The sequence below is a fragment of the Aspergillus heteromorphus genome (genome assembly GCF_003184545.1).
Source record: "Aspergillus heteromorphus CBS 117.55 chromosome Unknown BO70scaffold_20, whole genome shotgun sequence".
In the NCBI taxonomy this organism is placed as follows: Eukaryota; Fungi; Ascomycota; class Eurotiomycetes; order Eurotiales; family Aspergillaceae; genus Aspergillus; species Aspergillus heteromorphus.
In genome coordinates, this window is record NW_020290425.1 from 239,463 (window position 1) to 255,725 (window position 16,263).

The window sequence follows — 16,263 nt, forward strand, 5'->3', positions numbered from 1 at the left end:
GGCCGGGTTGGCCGGAGTTGGCCGCAGTTGGCCGCGGTTCTTCTTCCTCACGGCTGGAGAAGACCGAACATGTTCTTCTCGCTCTGTACCCACAGACGCGTCCCTTTCTTCCCCTCCCTCTCCTTCTCCCTGTTGTCGCATCGATGCCTGGCTACCAAAGCCTACGACCCGCTCCGGATTCTCTTTTGCGGCTCCGACGAGTTTAGCATCGCTTCCTTGAAGGCCCTCCATGAAGAGCATGTCAAGCGACCGGATCACATTGCCTCCATCGACGTCGTCTGCAGACCCGGGAAACGAGTCGGGCGAGGCTTGAAGACCGTACGCGATGGTAATCGGTTGACACTGTATCCCGTGCGAGAGAGAGAATGGATGAACATGAGGCTTACTTGACTCTGGTCGTCTACAGTTCCCATCAAGGCGGCCGCCTCGGACTTATCGCTCCCGATCCATGAGATAGACACTTTCAGAGGCTGGACGGTAATCTAGAGCCGGGGATACCCGTCATGAATGCCTGCTGACGCGGTACAGCCGCCTATGCTGCCCGATGGCCCTATCAACTTGATCATTGCTGTCTCGTTTGGGCTTTTCGTCCCCCCGCGGATCCTCAATGGCGCCCAGTACGGGGGATTGAACGTCCACCCTTCGTTGCTTCCTGAGTACGCCTGCGGGTTGGTCTTCTAACGAAAGAATTTGACTAACAGAAGCACTCAGCTTTCGGGGCCCTGCACCTCTCCACCACACCCTGTTAGCCGGCCGCACCAAGACTGGTGTCACCCTTCAAACGTTACATCTCAAACACTTCGATCACGGCACAGTACTGGCGCAGACTCCGGCGCCCGGCTTCGATATACCAAACCCCGATACGTGCAGCTTTCCCGATCTGTTGAGTCTCGTTTCTCCGAAAGGCGCGGAGATCCTCGTCGAAGGTATTCGAAGGGGCTTGTTTGTGCCCCCGGTGGAGGATGTGGGCTGGCGCTCTTCCGAAGGAGACGGACCGTTGATCCATGCGGCCAAGATCAAGCCGGAGGACCGACACATAGACTGGAAAAACTGGAGCTTTTTGGAGATCAGCAGGAGAAATCGCGTTCTGGGGCCGCTCTGGAGCAAGTCCCTCGTTGCCAGCAACACTCCCGGTGAAAACATATCTTTTCAACAGCGACGACTTATCTTCTCCCAGTTCGAAGAAGTGCCGCTCCTGGAAGGCTGCGAGAAGTTCTCCCTCGTCCCGGGCTTGCCGTTCGTGAATAGCGCGCATCCGGTAGAACCCCGCAAAGGGAGGGGTGTCTACGTGTTCACCCGGGATGGAAAGCTTGTCCAGATCCACGAAATGAAAGTGGAAGGGGAGAAAAATGCTGACGCTCTTCGGGCCGCTCTAAAAGCTCGAATGATTGGCGATCGGTCATTCTACTCGGCTGGTGTTGGATATACGCCGTTCCATAACCCTCTTTCTTAAAGGGGGCATATCTGTGATGAAAACTCTCACTCTGTATTATATCGCTAACACTGCAAAGCCGGCTCTGATTATTCTTGATAGCAAACGGCCGGTGTCCTACGCGGCCCCGAAGCCTCCATCTCGCAAGTGTTGGGATTTACCTGATCGCAAAGCCGGAGTCTGTGGGATTAGTAGTGCTGTAGACAACAGGAGTAATAGCACTCACCGATCGTTATCGCTTGTCCAGTCATGGATGTGTTCTGAGCAAGCATCACATAGGTATTCGCAGTGTCCTCTAACTCGGGCTTCATGGCCCTGTCAGCACGCGTGGCTTAATCCAGGATGAGGACAACCGTACCGCCTTCTTAAGGACCGCCTTTTGGGTCCAACCCTCAATTGCTTGCGCAGAGAAGCGCTGGCCCTACGAAAGCATTAGCTCTACCGTGCCTGACCTTTTCGATAGCTGCAACTGTGCCACTTACCCATTCCGTGAGCAGGAGGCCAGGCAGGACCGCGTTCACGCGGACCTTGCTGCCTTGGGTTTGCGCAAGGCATTTCACCAGATGCAAGCCTGATATTGATTCAGCAAAATGAAGTACTCTCCGTCGCAGAATACCTACCGGCAGCTTTGGTAACGGCATAGGGCAGGCTACTGCCAGTCGCTGTAGTAGCCTATCCCCCAATCACTACGTAAGCATGTGCATAACGCCTAGGCTTGGTCGAAGGCTCACCGCAATTGACGATGTCAAGAGGAACACGCCACCATCGGGATTGGCGTTGAATGTGGGCAGTGCCGCCTTGAAAAGATAGAAGTGGCCCTTCACATTGGTTGACCAGCACTAGGGTGCGTATCAGCCTGCATATTCCATGACCATCTCTCTTTGAGACATGTCTCCTCTGAATACCATACTTTATCCCAATCGTCATCGTCCATTGCATCCAAGTCGGCGAAATTGGTGATTTTGGTCCAACCCTGGTCCCCAGTGATCAGCCATTCATTCTTTCTCCGCTGCAGGCAGATGACAGGATGGCGACCATGGGCAACTCACCGCATTGGATACAACAATGTCTACACCACCCAACTGTTCAATGGTGGCATTGACGGCATTGATGCAGTCGATCCTTTGGCTGGCGTCCTGGTTGGGGCATGCATCTTGTTAGACCAGCCCTCCGTGCGGTTGCGGAGTATAGTATATCAAACAACAACAACGTACACCTTGTATAGTAATCGCCTTGACCTTGTACTGCTCCCGAATCTCCGCGGCGAGTTTTTCGGCAGCGTCCTTGCTCGAGGCATAGTTGATGGCGACATTACAGCCCTCTGCGGCGTATTTCCGGGCCACGAGAGCTCCCAATCCCCTAGGGGCCCGACATATGAGAGATGCACACCTAGGTGTCGGTGTCACGCGGAATGGACGTACCGAGAGCCGCCCGTAATCAGAGCAACACGATTGCGTAGGGAGTACATTATGCGATACGCTGCGAGTCTGCCAGAGGGCGTGGCGGAGGATGCTAGAGTACTAGAGCTTGGGAAGGTCGGTCAGGGAGCGAGGAGGGGTTTCCTCGCAAGCAAACAGAACTATAAAGCGGGGGTCCGTCGGAGCTGAAACCTCGGGACTTCCGGACGACCGTCGCAGCACTAAGTACTATATATCTAGTAGGTAGATCATCCAAATCCTACCCTCTATTAAGTTGTACCTCGGGTCGGCCCCTCGAGGTGGTCCCGCCGATGGCGGATCGCCCGCTGCTTTGAGTTTGCCTGCATTTGAAGAGGCTTGATTATTGCTGGAGTACTTGCAGGGGTATCATCACGTCTGCATTATCTACAGATACAGAAACATCGGAAGTCGGAAGATGAAAACACAATAACACAGGAACCGAGAATCTAGCACCCTCAATCCACGAGCGTACCGGCGTATTCCGTCTCTCTCATGCCGGGCCAGGCTTTCTTCCCCTCTAATGCCGGCCACTGAACGAGGAACCGGTCCGCAAAAGGCAACAGGAGCTTCCCTGAGAGACTCAACGTGGTCACCCGAGCCCACGACTCGACGAAGATCGTGCGAAGCTGGAAGTCAGGTGCATTGGTTTCCGACCCTGTCTGCGTCCCAGCACGGCGCCTGAATGTAAGGACCGCGCAGAAGGCGTGGCACAGTCGAAGAAGCCGAGCAGCCAGAATCACACAGACCGCCGTGGCAGGGCCATTGGTGAGGATGATGTCGGGATACGGCGAACGGATGGGTGCGGTGAGGGGTCGCTGATCCGGGTGGAGGCCTCGTAGCACCAGAAGACAAGACCAGAAGGATTGGATCGTAGAAAATGGAGCGGTCAGGAAGGATTGATGCACGCGACGCGCGCGGGGAACCGTGACGATTGTGTATGCGCCCGTCGACCGCTGTTCGTCTTTCTTTTCAGCATCAGCAGCAGCAGCAGCAGCAGAGGCTTTGGCAACCTTGTTGATATATGCGGTTTCGAACTCGACTGCCTTCGCGGCGCTGAAGTTGTCCCCTGAGCTCACGAGGTAGGTCCGATACGTATACTTGGAGGGGTCCAGTTTCATGCGCCGGAGCATGGAGAACATCTCCGCCGTGTGTCCGCCACTTCCTAGAACCACGAGCAGATGGATGGGGCTATTCTTCGGGCGCCATTTGGGGACCTGGCTATTCTGGGACTTGGCGAGGGCGTGCATGGCGATCTGGAGGCAGGCGGATGGGTCAGTGTTTATTGTCCTTGTGAATAGGATTAGGGAGAGGGGGGGGAGGAGGAGGAGTTGTGGTTCCTTGCTCACAATGATTGTGGATATGCCAGCCACCATAGCAAAGGCTGCGACCCAGAATAGGCCAGCCCAAGAGATCCAGGAATCCATGAATAGGGAGTGTTGGGGTTGAAGGTGTGAATTGTTGGATTTTGATGATAACACTTGGCCGACGGGAGGATGAGGGAAGGAATGAATGAATGAGATGCGGGGAGGAGGTTGCAGCCCGCCTAAAAGGGGCCAACAGCTTTCATGGTATTGAGGGATTGTCCCACGCGCGAGAATAGAAGGATTGTGGGAGGGAGAAGTGAATGGAGCCGGACAGAGTTAAGAGTGGTGCTGAATGGGGCGGGTGGAAGGACTACTACTAACTACTCCGTACTAGTAGTAGATCTGCCATGCCGCCCTCGGCGATTATTTTGGTGTTGTTGTCTTAACTCCTTCCTCGGATTTCCCCCCCCCCAATCAATCAATCATCTTCTTCTTCTTCTTCTTCCCTTCCGCTTACCCCAGCATCATCATAACTCACCACCACCACCACCCATCCATGTCCACCACCACCACTTGACATGGCCCCCCTTTTCGCTAAGCGATTGCAGTGCTTCTACTGCGGGCGTCGCTCTGCCCAGCATGGCAAGGACCCCGTCCGCAAATGGCGCTGCAGCCATTGCGAAGCCTTCAACTACCTGGACGAGGTTGGTTTTGCCGGTTCCCCCATAGAATGAATAAAACGCCCCCGCAGTGACTGATAGCCCCCGATCTTCTGAACTGGCTAGAAAGGAGAAATCACAGACCCTCCCGCCGCAGAAACAAACCCGGATGTGTACGGCCCAGGAGCATCGAGTCCGCCCTTCGAATCCACCGACTTTACGGCCTCCAGCTTGTTTTGCGCCCAGTGTCTCCGCAACCAACACCTATACACCAGCGCCCTGGCCTCCTTTTTCCCATCGTCCGATGACCCGAACTACGGCGCATACGAGAAAGAGTTTCCTAAATACCGCAAGAACATGGAAGAACGATACCCGCAGGTGTGCGTCAAGTGCGAACCCCGAGTGAAGGCGCGCATTCGCCAGACCGGCTATGAGGCCAAATCCGATCACCTACGACGCATGATGGACCGGAGCAAAGCTGGGAGGGCGGCCAGACATGCACGCCAATGGAATTGGAGGAGTCTTCTGGTCTGGGCTGGCGCTATGTGTTACTGGGTTAGTGTTGCTGGTCAACTGAGCTGGAACGTGTGGAGTGCTTTGACCGTCGAGGAACCCGAGCCCCTGCAGGATCCAGATGCCTCTGCGACGTCGCCGTCCATGGTGACTTGTGTGCGCCAGACGCTGGAGGCGCGCCGGATTCCGAGTTATTGTTCAATGGATTTGGCACCGTACGCCGGCCTTGCTCTCATCGCGGGCATTCTGTCTCTGTGGTGGAACCCGAAGCTGCGGCTCAAGGTCGAAGGGAGAGGGGGTCGGTTTGTTGGTCTGAGTGAATACTATCAGGTCCAGCTTATAATCATGGTGGTGCGGTGCGCATTCTGGGGCGTTCTGAAAGATCCATCGTCGAGTGGTCTAGAGCCAGCCCTGCCACCGACTTTGCATCTCTTCATGGTTTTCTTCACGATAGTGGTACGTTGCCCCGACGACATATGCCCTATTTGGCAGCATGCTAACGATGCCCAGGCTGTTATGATCTCGCGACGCATTGTGCGCTATGACACCCGTCCGTTGGTTGTATGGACCGATCCTACCCCCGCAGCTACACCAAACCCCAGGACCGAAGCATCCCCTTTGCCCAGTACAAGCAGCAAACATACGTTAGGAACCCCAAATGGCGATCTTCGGCAGCGCCCCTCTCGCTTTCCTATTGAGAAACTGGCCGCCCCCCAAACAGCACCGGAGGAGCCACGCTTTTCCACGCCGCCCCCCGAACCGGACGACATGGATTGGACCCCTTCTGTGCAGCACGAACTCACTCCAACCGTCAGCGTTCGCCAAAGGGACCAGAAATCTGTTCTCGATGGGCCTATGCCTTTCTATGGCTCTGTGCCCCCCGCGCCGCAGCCCCCCGCATGGAGCTTGCGTAAGCCCGCCCAACGTCCGAAGCCCATTGAGCAAGTTGTCGAACGCAATCCATTCCATCGTACCCCCATGCAAACGAACCAGTGGCAACGAAGCACTGGCAATGCGGACTCGGTGTTTGCCCCGCCCAAATTCTTCCCCGTGAGCGACCATGCTGCATCAACTGGTCTTGAGAGCCTGTTTGATCGGACGTTCACCATCAAGTCGCCAGAAGATGGAGAAGACGAGTCGTGGCAGGGGCGCCATCAGGCACCGCACACCAAGTCCCGCAACTCGGCCAACCTACAGGGGTATTTTGCGTTTCAGTATCTCCGACTGGGTCTGCTTCTGTTCTCTCTCGTCGCCTGGTATCTCTCACAATTTGACCGCTTCTCAATCCCCGGGAATTATGTCGAGGTGGCCTCCCTGGGCAGCGCCAGCTTGATTGCCGGATTTGCTCTGCTGGAGACCCTCAAGCAACCGATCGTGCAGTGGAACGGCATGGAAATCCTTGTCTACTTCGCCGAGCTTGTAGCCGCAGTTCATATCGGGGGTAACCTCCCGCGAGTCCACTTTGAACGGCAGTATTTCGATCGATACGGGCAGTTACTTTTGATCTTCATGACAGCCCAGGAGGCATTGAGCCTACTGTCCCTCTATAGCATAGCCAAGGCTCGCAACACTGGTCCGCAGCAGCAGCAATCGGAACATGACGAACCATCGGATGGGCCCGCCTCTAGGGGTTCGCCTGAGGCGGCGACCAACAACCAGCTGCAATCATTCAGGTCTCGGTCATCCGTGCCTCCGCCTCTCTCCTTCGCCTCTACTGCCCCTAGCTCCACCTTCCAGACGCAGTCGCCTGAGCCGTACTACTCACTCGCGCCCTCGCCATACGACGGAGCCTTCAACAAAGACCACAGCTTCAGCTTGAATAGTTTGAAGGCGAACGAATCCGACGTCTCTGACTTCTACGATCGCGATTCGGATAACGAAACCACCGTCACCACCGCAACCACCGCGACGAACAACACAATCCACAACATCCGCTACGGACGGACCAGCAACGATGCGATGTTCTCTCCCAAGCGCTCCGAGCTGGGACCCGGCTTCGGGGGATTGAGTCTGGAAGATAGGCCCACCGCCCGTCGAGTCACCCGCAGCCAGACCAAACTGCAAGGGGCCGGCGATGGGTTACGCCGGTTCACCACCCGGGGAGTCCGGTAGTTCCAGCAGCCCAGTTTTTTGTCTTTTCTTCTTTTTTTTTTTTTTTTTTCCCTTGTCATATCCCTGTGTTAACATCTCGATTCCATCTTTCAGCGCTTGCACTATCGGAGTTGGGTTAGTTGTTTCTGCTTTTTTTTGTTTGTATCAGATTGTTCAATATGCCTATGCATGGATTGCATATGGCGGGTGAGATGAATGGATGGATAGATGGATAGTGTTAGTACTTGCTGTTGCGGTTGCTGCTGCCATGTGTCCACGGACATCATCATTGATGGCTGGATGGCTGGCTGGCTGGATGGATGGGTATGGCTTTGGGTGTTTGTTTGGTCTTGTACATACATAAGCCGGTAGGTACAATATGTGATTTACGAATGATGATCGAACATACCTTGTTACTGCTATACTTTGACTTGGTGTCAACCAGTCCAGCCCCATATCAACTCCCCTTCTGGAAGAAGCAACTGAATGCAGGACCATGATCGATAATGCGGGGTGGTTAGTGGGTGGGTGTTAGTAATTTGATTCGGTGCCAGTGTGATGCAAGCAAGCATCCCCGAAATGAAGTTCGGTTCTTCGCCTCCCTTCAACATCAGGCAGGTGTCTTGGCGTGTAGTCAGACCGGACCAGTCTTACATATATATACAGCAATGGTCTACCGGGGTAGTAAGTGTGTCTAATATACAGCCCACTATAATCCAACCCAATCACGTACCGCGCACCATGCCGAAGTCGAGTCTTACGATCCTCGTATACTACACTATACTATACCCAGCCAAGTTTAGTCGTGATGAACCGGGCGAGTTCTTCGATGGCGTGCGAATCCTCCTCCGCGCCCAGCTGGGCATGTAAGACTTCCTTCCATTGGGGTGGTGTAAGCTCGTGGAGCTTACGTTCCTTTAGCGTCTCGTGTAGCCGGACGGCCTGCTCCGAGGCTACCTCGGAGTCAGACGAGGTTGAGATGTGACTTTCGATGATGGCACCGTGTTTGAGACGGAGGAAGACACGGGTCTGTGTGGAGTCGGTCAGTCAGCGGAGTAGCCAAGAGACAGACAGGATGATGACGAGATTCTCACTCACCGAGGGGGGGAGGGAAGCCGGGAGGGCTGGTCGTTCGCGAGGATCCTCCTCGTCGACCGGATGGGTGGAGAATATGAACTGCGGTGTTTGGGTGTATTTCCACTCCAATGACTGCGCAAATTCGACGCTTGGTGAGTATGATCAATGCGGTCTCAAGACGCGGACAATGGCTTACCCGTAATTCATCGATGCCCTTCATGATCTCGGGCTCTTCATAGCCTTGCGCTTCTCCCACGGCCCCCACCACCCAGTCATCCCCCGAATACAGCTCGGGTTCGTGGACGTAAGCACGCTGCGCACGGCGGACCGCATCGGGACCGGCCTGGTACAGCCCTGCGAATTCCTGCATTATACTAGCGATGACATCCTGGATCGAGAAGGGGATGGAGGCATCGGCGAAGACGGACGACACGTTCGCGACGGGAGATCGCACGCTCTCCACGCCCTTGGCTTTGATGTAGTCGCGCGCAGGCGACCGTAGGAACGAGCCCAGGATGTTGATGTTGGGGGAGTCAAGCAGACAGGTGCCGTGGTGTAGGGCGCGATGCCTGGTCAATTTGAACGCCGAGCCAGAGATCTTCCGCGGCTGAGGGGTCGCCTGTTCTCCGGTAGTTGCGCTGTCGAGAGACATGACAATATCGTGGCGGTCGTTGACCCTGGTGTTGGTGGCTCCGAGGTGGTGCAGTGCGCGCACGACCATCTCGGCATGCTTATTCCGCGTGAAGGTCGTTCGCGGGGAGATCACGCTGTAATTGAGGTTTCCCTCGTCGTGGAACACAGCACCACCGCCGGAGCGGCGTCGGACATAGAGTGCGTGGGCATCTTGGGGGTCGTGATCGGAGGTGGTCGCATTGTCCGCGGAGCCGCGGTCATTATGGAGGACTCGGAGATTGGTCTCGAGCCATGGGTTCTGGTTCCGGCCGATGACCACGCAGGGCTGGTTGATGTAGAGGAAGAGGATGTTGGAGTCGATGGGGGCGTGCTCGAGGAGGAAGTGCTCGATGGAGAGGTTCACGTAGGGGTCGGTGGAGAGGGACTGGTAGATCTGGTGCTTAGAGGACGGGCGACTGGCGAGCTGGGCGAAGCAGTCGGCGGAGAAGGAAGAATTCCACCTCCTACGACTCGGATTGAATCTGTGGCCATAGCAGGGGATTAGAAGTGACGAGGAGGAGGCGGATGACAGCCAACACGCGGCTCGAGGCCAGGGACGAGGCATTGGGGAGAAGAGAAGACAAAACAAAACAAGGCCAGGATTTGCGACGGCAGAGAGACTAGAGAGCGACTACCCAGCTAGGTAGGTGTGCTCCCGGCTCGTCGCTTCTAACTCCGGAAATACCGACTGGGAGGCCGATCCACGGGCGCTAAACCGCATTCGGCAAGACTGCAGCACTCCAGATGCGATCCACTCCTACTTTTCTCTCCCGCGTCGTCTGCAGTCACACTTCCAACTCTTCCTCTCTCCCTCTCTTCCTCCCGCTCCATTATTGCCCTCGCTTCCTTTCCCTTTCTCTCCCTCTCAACGCCATTGTCATCCTCCTTCCCCTTACCTGCTGTCATCTAACCCCTTGAGCTCCTCTCTCTCCTCCTCTCTTCTCCTTCCCTCCAGAGACAGCCAGATCCTGTCCCCCTCCCTCTCCCTTCACCACCCCCAGAAAATCACGGCAATTGACCGCTGACCATCATGTCGACGTGGGGTGATTACTTCCGAGTCACCACGTAAGTCCCCTCTGTCTAACCCCCCCCCCTCCAAGTCCGCCTGGTTTCCCCCGAGGAACTTCAGATGACATCCACCCCACTCCTACTCCTCCGAAGTCGGTCAGTCAACTAACCACCGCTCTTCTCTCCGACTCAGCTATGGTGAATCTCACTGCCGCTCCGTCGGCTGCATTGTCGATGGCTGCCCGCCCGGAATGGAACTCACCGAGAACGACATCCAGCCCCAGATGACCCGGAGACGCCCCGGCCAGAGCGCCCTCACGACCCCCCGCAATGAGAAGGACCGCGTTGAGATCCAGTCCGGAACGGAATTCGGTGTCACCCTGGGCACCCCCATTGGCATGATGGTGCGCAACGAGGATCAGAGACCCAAGGACTACGGTGGCAGCACCATGGACCTGTACCCCCGGCCCAGTCACGCCGACTTCACCTACCTCGAGAAGTACGGCGTCAAGGCCAGCAGCGGTGGCGGTCGCAGCAGTGCCCGTGAGACCATCGGTGAGTGGGCCGCTTCCAGCCGATCACTCCCACATGAGGTGTCGTTAACACAGTTTTCTCGTTTCAGGCCGTGTCGCTGCCGGCGCTATCGCGGAGAAGTACCTGCGCCTGTCCCACGGCGTCGAGATCGTCGCCTTCGTCTCGTCCGTGGGCAACGAACACCTGTTCCCCCCGACCCCCGAGCACCCCACCGCCTCCACCAACCCTGAGTACCTGGACCTTCTCAAGAAAATCAGCCGCACCACGGTCGATGAGTTCGTGCCAACCCGCTGCCCGAATGCCGAAGCCGCCGCGCGCATGACCAAGGTCATCGAGCAGTTCCGCGACAACCACGACAGCATCGGCGGAACCGTGACGTGCGTCATCCGCAACGTACCCGTTGGTCTGGGAGAGCCCTGCTTCGACAAGCTCGAGGCCAAGCTCGCCCACGCCATGCTTAGCATCCCCGCCACCAAGGGCTTCGAGATCGGCTCCGGTTTCGGCGGATGCGAGGTCCCCGGCTCCATCCACAACGACCCCTTCATCGTCTCCGACGTCGAGACCCAGGTCGGCCCTAACACCACCACCAAGCAGCGCCTCACCACCAAGACCAACAACTCCGGCGGTGTCCAGGGCGGTATCTCCAACGGGGCCGACATCTACTTCCGCGTCGCCTTCAAGCCCCCGGCCACCATCGGTCAGGCCCAGAACACCGCCACCTACGACTTCGGCGAGGGTGTCCTCGAGGCCAAGGGCCGCCACGACCCCTGCGTCACCCCCCGCGCCGTTCCCATTGTCGAGACCATGTCTGCCCTCGTCATCATGGACGCTCTCATGGCCCAGTATGCCCGTGAGAGCGCCAAGAGCCTCCTGCCCCCGCTGTCCAACACTGTGCCCACCCGTCCCACTCTGAGCACCAACGCCTAGATTACTTCCGCATAAAAGTGAGCTGCAGGGCCAAGCTCTGGTTAAAATTATTTTCATTATAATCGCCTTTGGGGGAGGGAGTATTTTGCATGCGAGTTAGAATACAGTGATGTCACGTCTGTCAATGCGCTTAATGATTTATATATCGTTATCTTATATCACTTCTGGATAGATTTCGGGTGACCTTTTTTTTTGACCTTTTATCCAATATTAAAGTGGCGTTCCATGCCCCGCATGGCACAGATGTCAGGGAGCGGAGCACCCTGTGTCTTAGTAATAATACCAAGTAAAATAAAACCTTTCAATCTTCAACATTACAGTAGAGACCCGGAAGACCCGGCGCGCAGTCCCAAAGCCAACCCAGAAGAACAAAAAGGCGTACATGCTGCAACTCAATTTAAATCAGGGAAATCCTCATCCCATTCATTCTACTCATAACTCGTAAGTAAATAAACATGTCCACCACCAACACTATCAATAACAACAACAACATTGTCGTCATCAGAGCCAGACATCCCAACCTCAACCCCAACCCCATCAACCCAACTGTATCTGCAGAATAGTGCAGAAGAAAAAGGATGAACATATGGACAAGACCTCATAAAACATACAAATAACGAATGGAGTATCATATATCAACAACCAGAACCTTTGTATAGAAAACCGCCTCCCCGCACAACCCAAGTACGTAACAGTGTGAATGTGAACTGAACACCGCTGAACACCGCCAGTATATTCATTCATTCACCCATCCATCCAGTCACTCGTCCAAGGAATAATAATGAAAAGAATGAGAAAAAGAAAATAAAGACAAGGGAAGAAAAGAAAAGAAATGAAATAAGGAAGTAAGCAGGCAAGCACAGCTAGCCCACTTACTTAGAAGCACGACTATTACTCCTGGTCACCTCGACATCGGAATCATCATCCAGATCGCCTTCGGTGGGGTTCACGACGCGGAGTTTCTCCTTCGGCACGGTAAAAGCCACCTGGACGCGACGACCCTCGGCCGCGCCTTCAACGTCCCAGTCCTCGTCACTATCCGGGTCCAGATCGAGGAAGCTGTGGAGGGCAGGGAATCCGTCACGTGAGGAATGAAGAGTGGTCTGGTCGTCCAGGTTGGCGGAGAGTCGGTTGCCGACGCTCCAGTCCTTGGCGCCTTGCTTGCGACGGAAGACCTCGGCGGAGGCGCTGACGGAGCGGCGGGGGACGGGTCTTCGGTCGATTCCGGAGGTGATAGACGCGGTGGTGGTGGAATCTGAGTCTGTTGGGGGGCGTCTTCGCGTTAGGGAGATGACCCGGCGGACGTTGTTGCCGAGCCACTCGGAGGCTCGGGGCTTGGGGGGCTTCGGGAAGAGATCGAGCGGGGAGGATGGTTCGTGGTTGTTGTTGATGTCGCGGAGGAGGTAGTCGATTTCGGCTCGTCGCTGGGAGAGGGAGGTTTGGGCGGTTGAGTAGGAGTCGGAGGAGTAGCGCTTCTCGCCAGGGAGGATGAGGCTGTGGGGCCGGGCTCGGATGACTGTTAGATCTCGAGGATGGACGGACACGGAGGTTGTCCTCTGGGGGAACTGGCTGGGCGGATAGTTGAGGTTGATGTTGAGGTTGGCCAGGTGGGATCGTTGGACGGACTTCACGGAGGTCGAGGAGTCGGAGAGGTTGGACGACGTTCGCTCGTCCTTATCCGGAGAAGAAGGGATGTCTCGATCAATGCCGACGACACTAGCCATCAAGTCCCCGCCGACGGTGGTGTTGATAGGAGGCAGGTACTTTGAAGAATCTCGGAAATGCTCGCTCGTTTCCGGTCTGATGCTCGCCGCATCGTTTGCCTCGTCCTCCTCGCGCTCGTCAATGGGGTGGATGTCGCCGGTGGCATCGCTTTTTCTGTATTCGCTTTTCCTATAATCGCTGTATTGCGAGGAAGGTCGATACATTCTCGTACCCACGCCGGGACGAGCTGTTCTCGTGGGGCTGGAGGCATTGTCTCCTCCTAGCAGACCAGTTCTTTCTGCAGCTGATCCGCCTTTTTCGCGCCTGGTAGATGATTTCTCAGATTCTTGGTTGCCGCTCCAGGGATGGTCGCTGTTCACTTCTGTCTCTTGCATGGAGGGCCTGCGGATGCTACTAGCCATGAAGGGCTCCTCCTGACCCCAGAAGTGGGATCGTTCAGCCCCGATTGCTAGATTGCGAAGCTCGGGGTCGCGCTTGCGACGCTTTTGGCGCCTCCTCCAGATAAAGAATAGAAGCACCGCGAGGCCAGCAACCACGGGAATTCCCACCCCAAGGCCAACACCAACTTCTGTCCTCCATGTTCCCGAAGACCCGTGGCCCGATGTTGTGCCTTCTTGGTTGGCGATCGAGTAGGGATTATGGTAAGACGAGACCCACTTCTCAGACGTGATATTGTACAAGTACACTTGAGAGTTGGGCTGGGTGTCCACGACGGAGCGTTTCGACGACGACGACGATGACCGCGGTATGCTGTATCCGCCTGCGACCATCATCACGCCACCAGGAAGCATGGTTGCCCCATGTCCGTAGATTCCATACCCTTGTAGAATCCCGGTATTTTCGGCCGACGGTACGCTCCAGGTCCAGTCTCCAGTGCCCCCATAGGACTCTCCAAGCTCTAGTACCACGAGTTGCGGCCGGGCGGCGACGGTTGTGTTACCTACCCAGCCCCCGTACACAATAACCTTGCTTCCATCCGGAGACAAGACTGCCGTGTGCCCCGACCTTGGCTCTATGGTGGTGACACCTCGGACAGCGAGCTCAGTCTTGTAGGAAGCCGGTGCAGTGTCGACAGTCATGAAGCTCCAGCTATTTTGGGGGAGAGAGAACACCGCAAGCTGCGACATGTTGATGAACGCGTCCCGCGTCTGCCCTCCAACTAAAAGAAAGTCCTGTTGTTGGCGCATCTCACCGGTTGAGGAATATGCATATGTGGCCTGCAAAGGTGTGGTCGTAAACCCGGCCTCTGCAATTGGAGGTGCTCGACCGCCGGTGGTGGACGCATCATATGCACCGCTTCTGCGGGGCCCCGACGGCTCGAGGACTATCATTGACTGCGAATAGTTGGCCGTGGCTATCCAGGTTGTCTCTAAGCTGTTCGAGAAAGGGCACATCCCCCCAAAGGTATAGAGCGAGCTGTCGGAGGTATTGGTGGCCGAAAACGTAAAACCGGCGGAGAGATAATTCGGACCATCCACCTTGTGGACGGTGCTGTTGCTCTCCGCGATAGCGAATTTCCCCCACGTCCCATCGCCAATGGAGCTGTTGGTGTCCGGGGTGAAGCGCCACAGCTCCCCTTTGTCCAGAGGCTTCTGGCAATCGCCCGTGAAGATCTTGATCACGCCCTGCTGGTCGATGGCCGACACAAAAGCCGGAGATTTTTCACCAAGTTGGAACGGCAATGGGTCCATCAGAATGTTGTAGCTGGGGCTCGTGGTGTAGATGGTGCCAGAGATGTTCCAGGAGATAAATTCGGTAGTGGCATCCTGGCTAGTCCCCGTAGTTTGTAGTAGGTAGGCGAACGAACCATTGCTAATTGAGGAATAGAGCAGCTGAGAAGGCGTGTATGGGACAGTCGTGAAGGCGGGTCCGACCCAGAGGAGAAGGAGAAGGAGGGTCGACGCCACATAGACACCTCCAGCCCGGCGCATTCGGTGTATCCGAGGGAGGGGACATTCGTCCATGAGGGTCAGCAAAATGTTCGCGCGGCGTCAACAGGAGTGTGGCGGTCTGCGGCAGACCACGAGGCATCTAGAAAACTCGACGGTCTTAGCTCGTTGGCACGAGTCAGAGAGCGCGTCTTGTGGCTAGAGCAGCCGACATAAAGAGCCGGATGTGGAGCACCCAGAGCGAGACAATTTGTTTCCCTTTTTTTTGGATACGGGGGGGGGGTGTCCAAGAACGTCGCAGGGCAGGGCAGAGGTGGAAGTCAGAGAGCGTGGTGGTGTGTGAAGAACTGCACGAGTGGGAGGTAATATAGACATGGGCCCGGAATTGTCAACAGGCAGCATCTCAACCATGACCGATGGGGCCCGGCTCTACTGGGGACGATCTGGAGTGGCACTGGGGCCCTGGGCCACTGGCCGGGTGGAAGATTTGATCAAAGCCATCGTCATGACTAGCGGACCCTCCCAAGCTCTGTCCAGTCCGATACGCCAGACGAAGATTGCTGAGGGTCAACACGGGCGGTTGCGCAGGCAACGTTGGAGGGGGAACAACGGCTTCCAAGGATCCTGGCCGGTTCGTACGCATTAACGGTCGTCATCTTTCCGCGGTTCTTTCTCTCGTCCTTTTTTTTCGGGAGTTTTCTCTCTCTTGCAAGTCGAGTCATGCTGTGGGGTGGAGGAAATTTTCGATAGAGGGCGAGAGATGAAGGGGATGAGACCCAGAGGAAAAGAGTGGTATGCCGAGCGGCCATGTGGAGCAGCTGAAACACGGCGATCGCCTAGCTGCTCGATACTTTTTAGTCTTTTAGATCTCTCGATATTTCTTGCCTTCGGTTGGGCAGGAGGTTATTTCAACGGCCGTCCCGTTCTTGCCGTCGCATGCATTAGTGTGGTGGAAGAAGAAGAAGAAGAAGAAGTAGAAGAAGGCTCAAGGAT

The 16,263-nt window shown here is 56.0% G+C and overlaps 7 protein-coding genes across 7 annotated transcripts; 3 read left to right on the top strand and 4 right to left on the bottom strand.

The window, feature by feature from the left end:
* Positions 1-69: 69 nt before the first annotated feature.
* On the top strand, positions 70-1,453 carry BO70DRAFT_295518 (methionyl-tRNA formyltransferase; the record flags this gene model as incomplete). Its single annotated transcript, XM_025539511.1, has 4 exons — positions 70-328; positions 407-477; positions 529-656; positions 712-1,453. 4 exons carry the CDS (start codon positions 70-72, stop codon positions 1,451-1,453), a joined length of 1,200 nt encoding a protein of 399 aa, XP_025397589.1.
* A 24-nt stretch (positions 1,454-1,477) lies between these two features.
* On the bottom strand, positions 1,478-2,958 carry BO70DRAFT_363801 (SDR family NAD(P)-dependent oxidoreductase). The gene is made up of 10 exons (XM_025543655.1): positions 2,854-2,958; positions 2,647-2,791; positions 2,482-2,568; positions 2,343-2,405; positions 2,164-2,271; positions 2,053-2,104; positions 1,915-2,003; positions 1,791-1,853; positions 1,659-1,737; positions 1,478-1,612 (listed from the first exon to the last, which is right to left on the bottom strand). The coding sequence occupies exons 1-10, from the start codon at positions 2,898-2,900 to the stop codon at positions 1,590-1,592; spliced, it is 756 nt and encodes a 251-aa protein (XP_025397590.1). The 5' UTR covers positions 2,901-2,958; the 3' UTR covers positions 1,478-1,589.
* Positions 2,959-3,179: 221 nt separating this feature from the next.
* BO70DRAFT_340051 (glycosyltransferase family protein) lies at positions 3,180-4,511 on the bottom strand. The gene is made up of 2 exons (XM_025541271.1): positions 4,218-4,511; positions 3,180-4,124 (listed from the first exon to the last, which is right to left on the bottom strand). Exons 1-2 carry the CDS (start codon positions 4,293-4,295, stop codon positions 3,327-3,329), a joined length of 876 nt encoding a protein of 291 aa, XP_025397591.1. The 5' UTR covers positions 4,296-4,511; the 3' UTR covers positions 3,180-3,326.
* A 242-nt stretch (positions 4,512-4,753) lies between these two features.
* BO70DRAFT_318366 (uncharacterized protein) lies at positions 4,754-7,505 on the top strand (the record flags this gene model as incomplete). Its single annotated transcript, XM_025540411.1, has 3 exons — positions 4,754-4,879; positions 4,961-5,803; positions 5,858-7,505. The coding sequence occupies 3 exons, from the start codon at positions 4,754-4,756 to the stop codon at positions 7,457-7,459; spliced, it is 2,571 nt and encodes an 856-aa protein (XP_025397592.1). The 3' UTR covers positions 7,460-7,505.
* Positions 7,506-7,962: 457 nt separating this feature from the next.
* On the bottom strand, positions 7,963-9,779 carry BO70DRAFT_318369 (putative lipoate--protein ligase). Its single transcript, XM_025540412.1, has 3 exons — positions 8,712-9,779; positions 8,537-8,647; positions 7,963-8,467 (listed from the first exon to the last, which is right to left on the bottom strand). Exons 1-3 carry the CDS (start codon positions 9,750-9,752, stop codon positions 8,222-8,224), a joined length of 1,398 nt encoding a protein of 465 aa, XP_025397593.1. The 5' UTR covers positions 9,753-9,779; the 3' UTR covers positions 7,963-8,221.
* A 213-nt stretch (positions 9,780-9,992) lies between these two features.
* On the top strand, positions 9,993-11,835 carry BO70DRAFT_340060 (bifunctional chorismate synthase/riboflavin reductase [NAD(P)H] ARO2). Its single transcript, XM_025541272.1, has 3 exons — positions 9,993-10,252; positions 10,389-10,750; positions 10,818-11,835. The coding sequence occupies exons 1-3, from the start codon at positions 10,218-10,220 to the stop codon at positions 11,654-11,656; spliced, it is 1,236 nt and encodes a 411-aa protein (XP_025397594.1). The 5' UTR covers positions 9,993-10,217; the 3' UTR covers positions 11,657-11,835.
* A 539-nt stretch (positions 11,836-12,374) lies between these two features.
* BO70DRAFT_92444 (uncharacterized protein) lies at positions 12,375-15,562 on the bottom strand. Its single transcript, XM_025548847.1, has one exon. The coding sequence runs from the start codon at positions 15,343-15,345 to the stop codon at positions 12,529-12,531; it is 2,817 nt and encodes a 938-aa protein (XP_025397595.1). The 5' UTR covers positions 15,346-15,562; the 3' UTR covers positions 12,375-12,528.
* Positions 15,563-16,263: the final 701 nt, after the last annotated feature.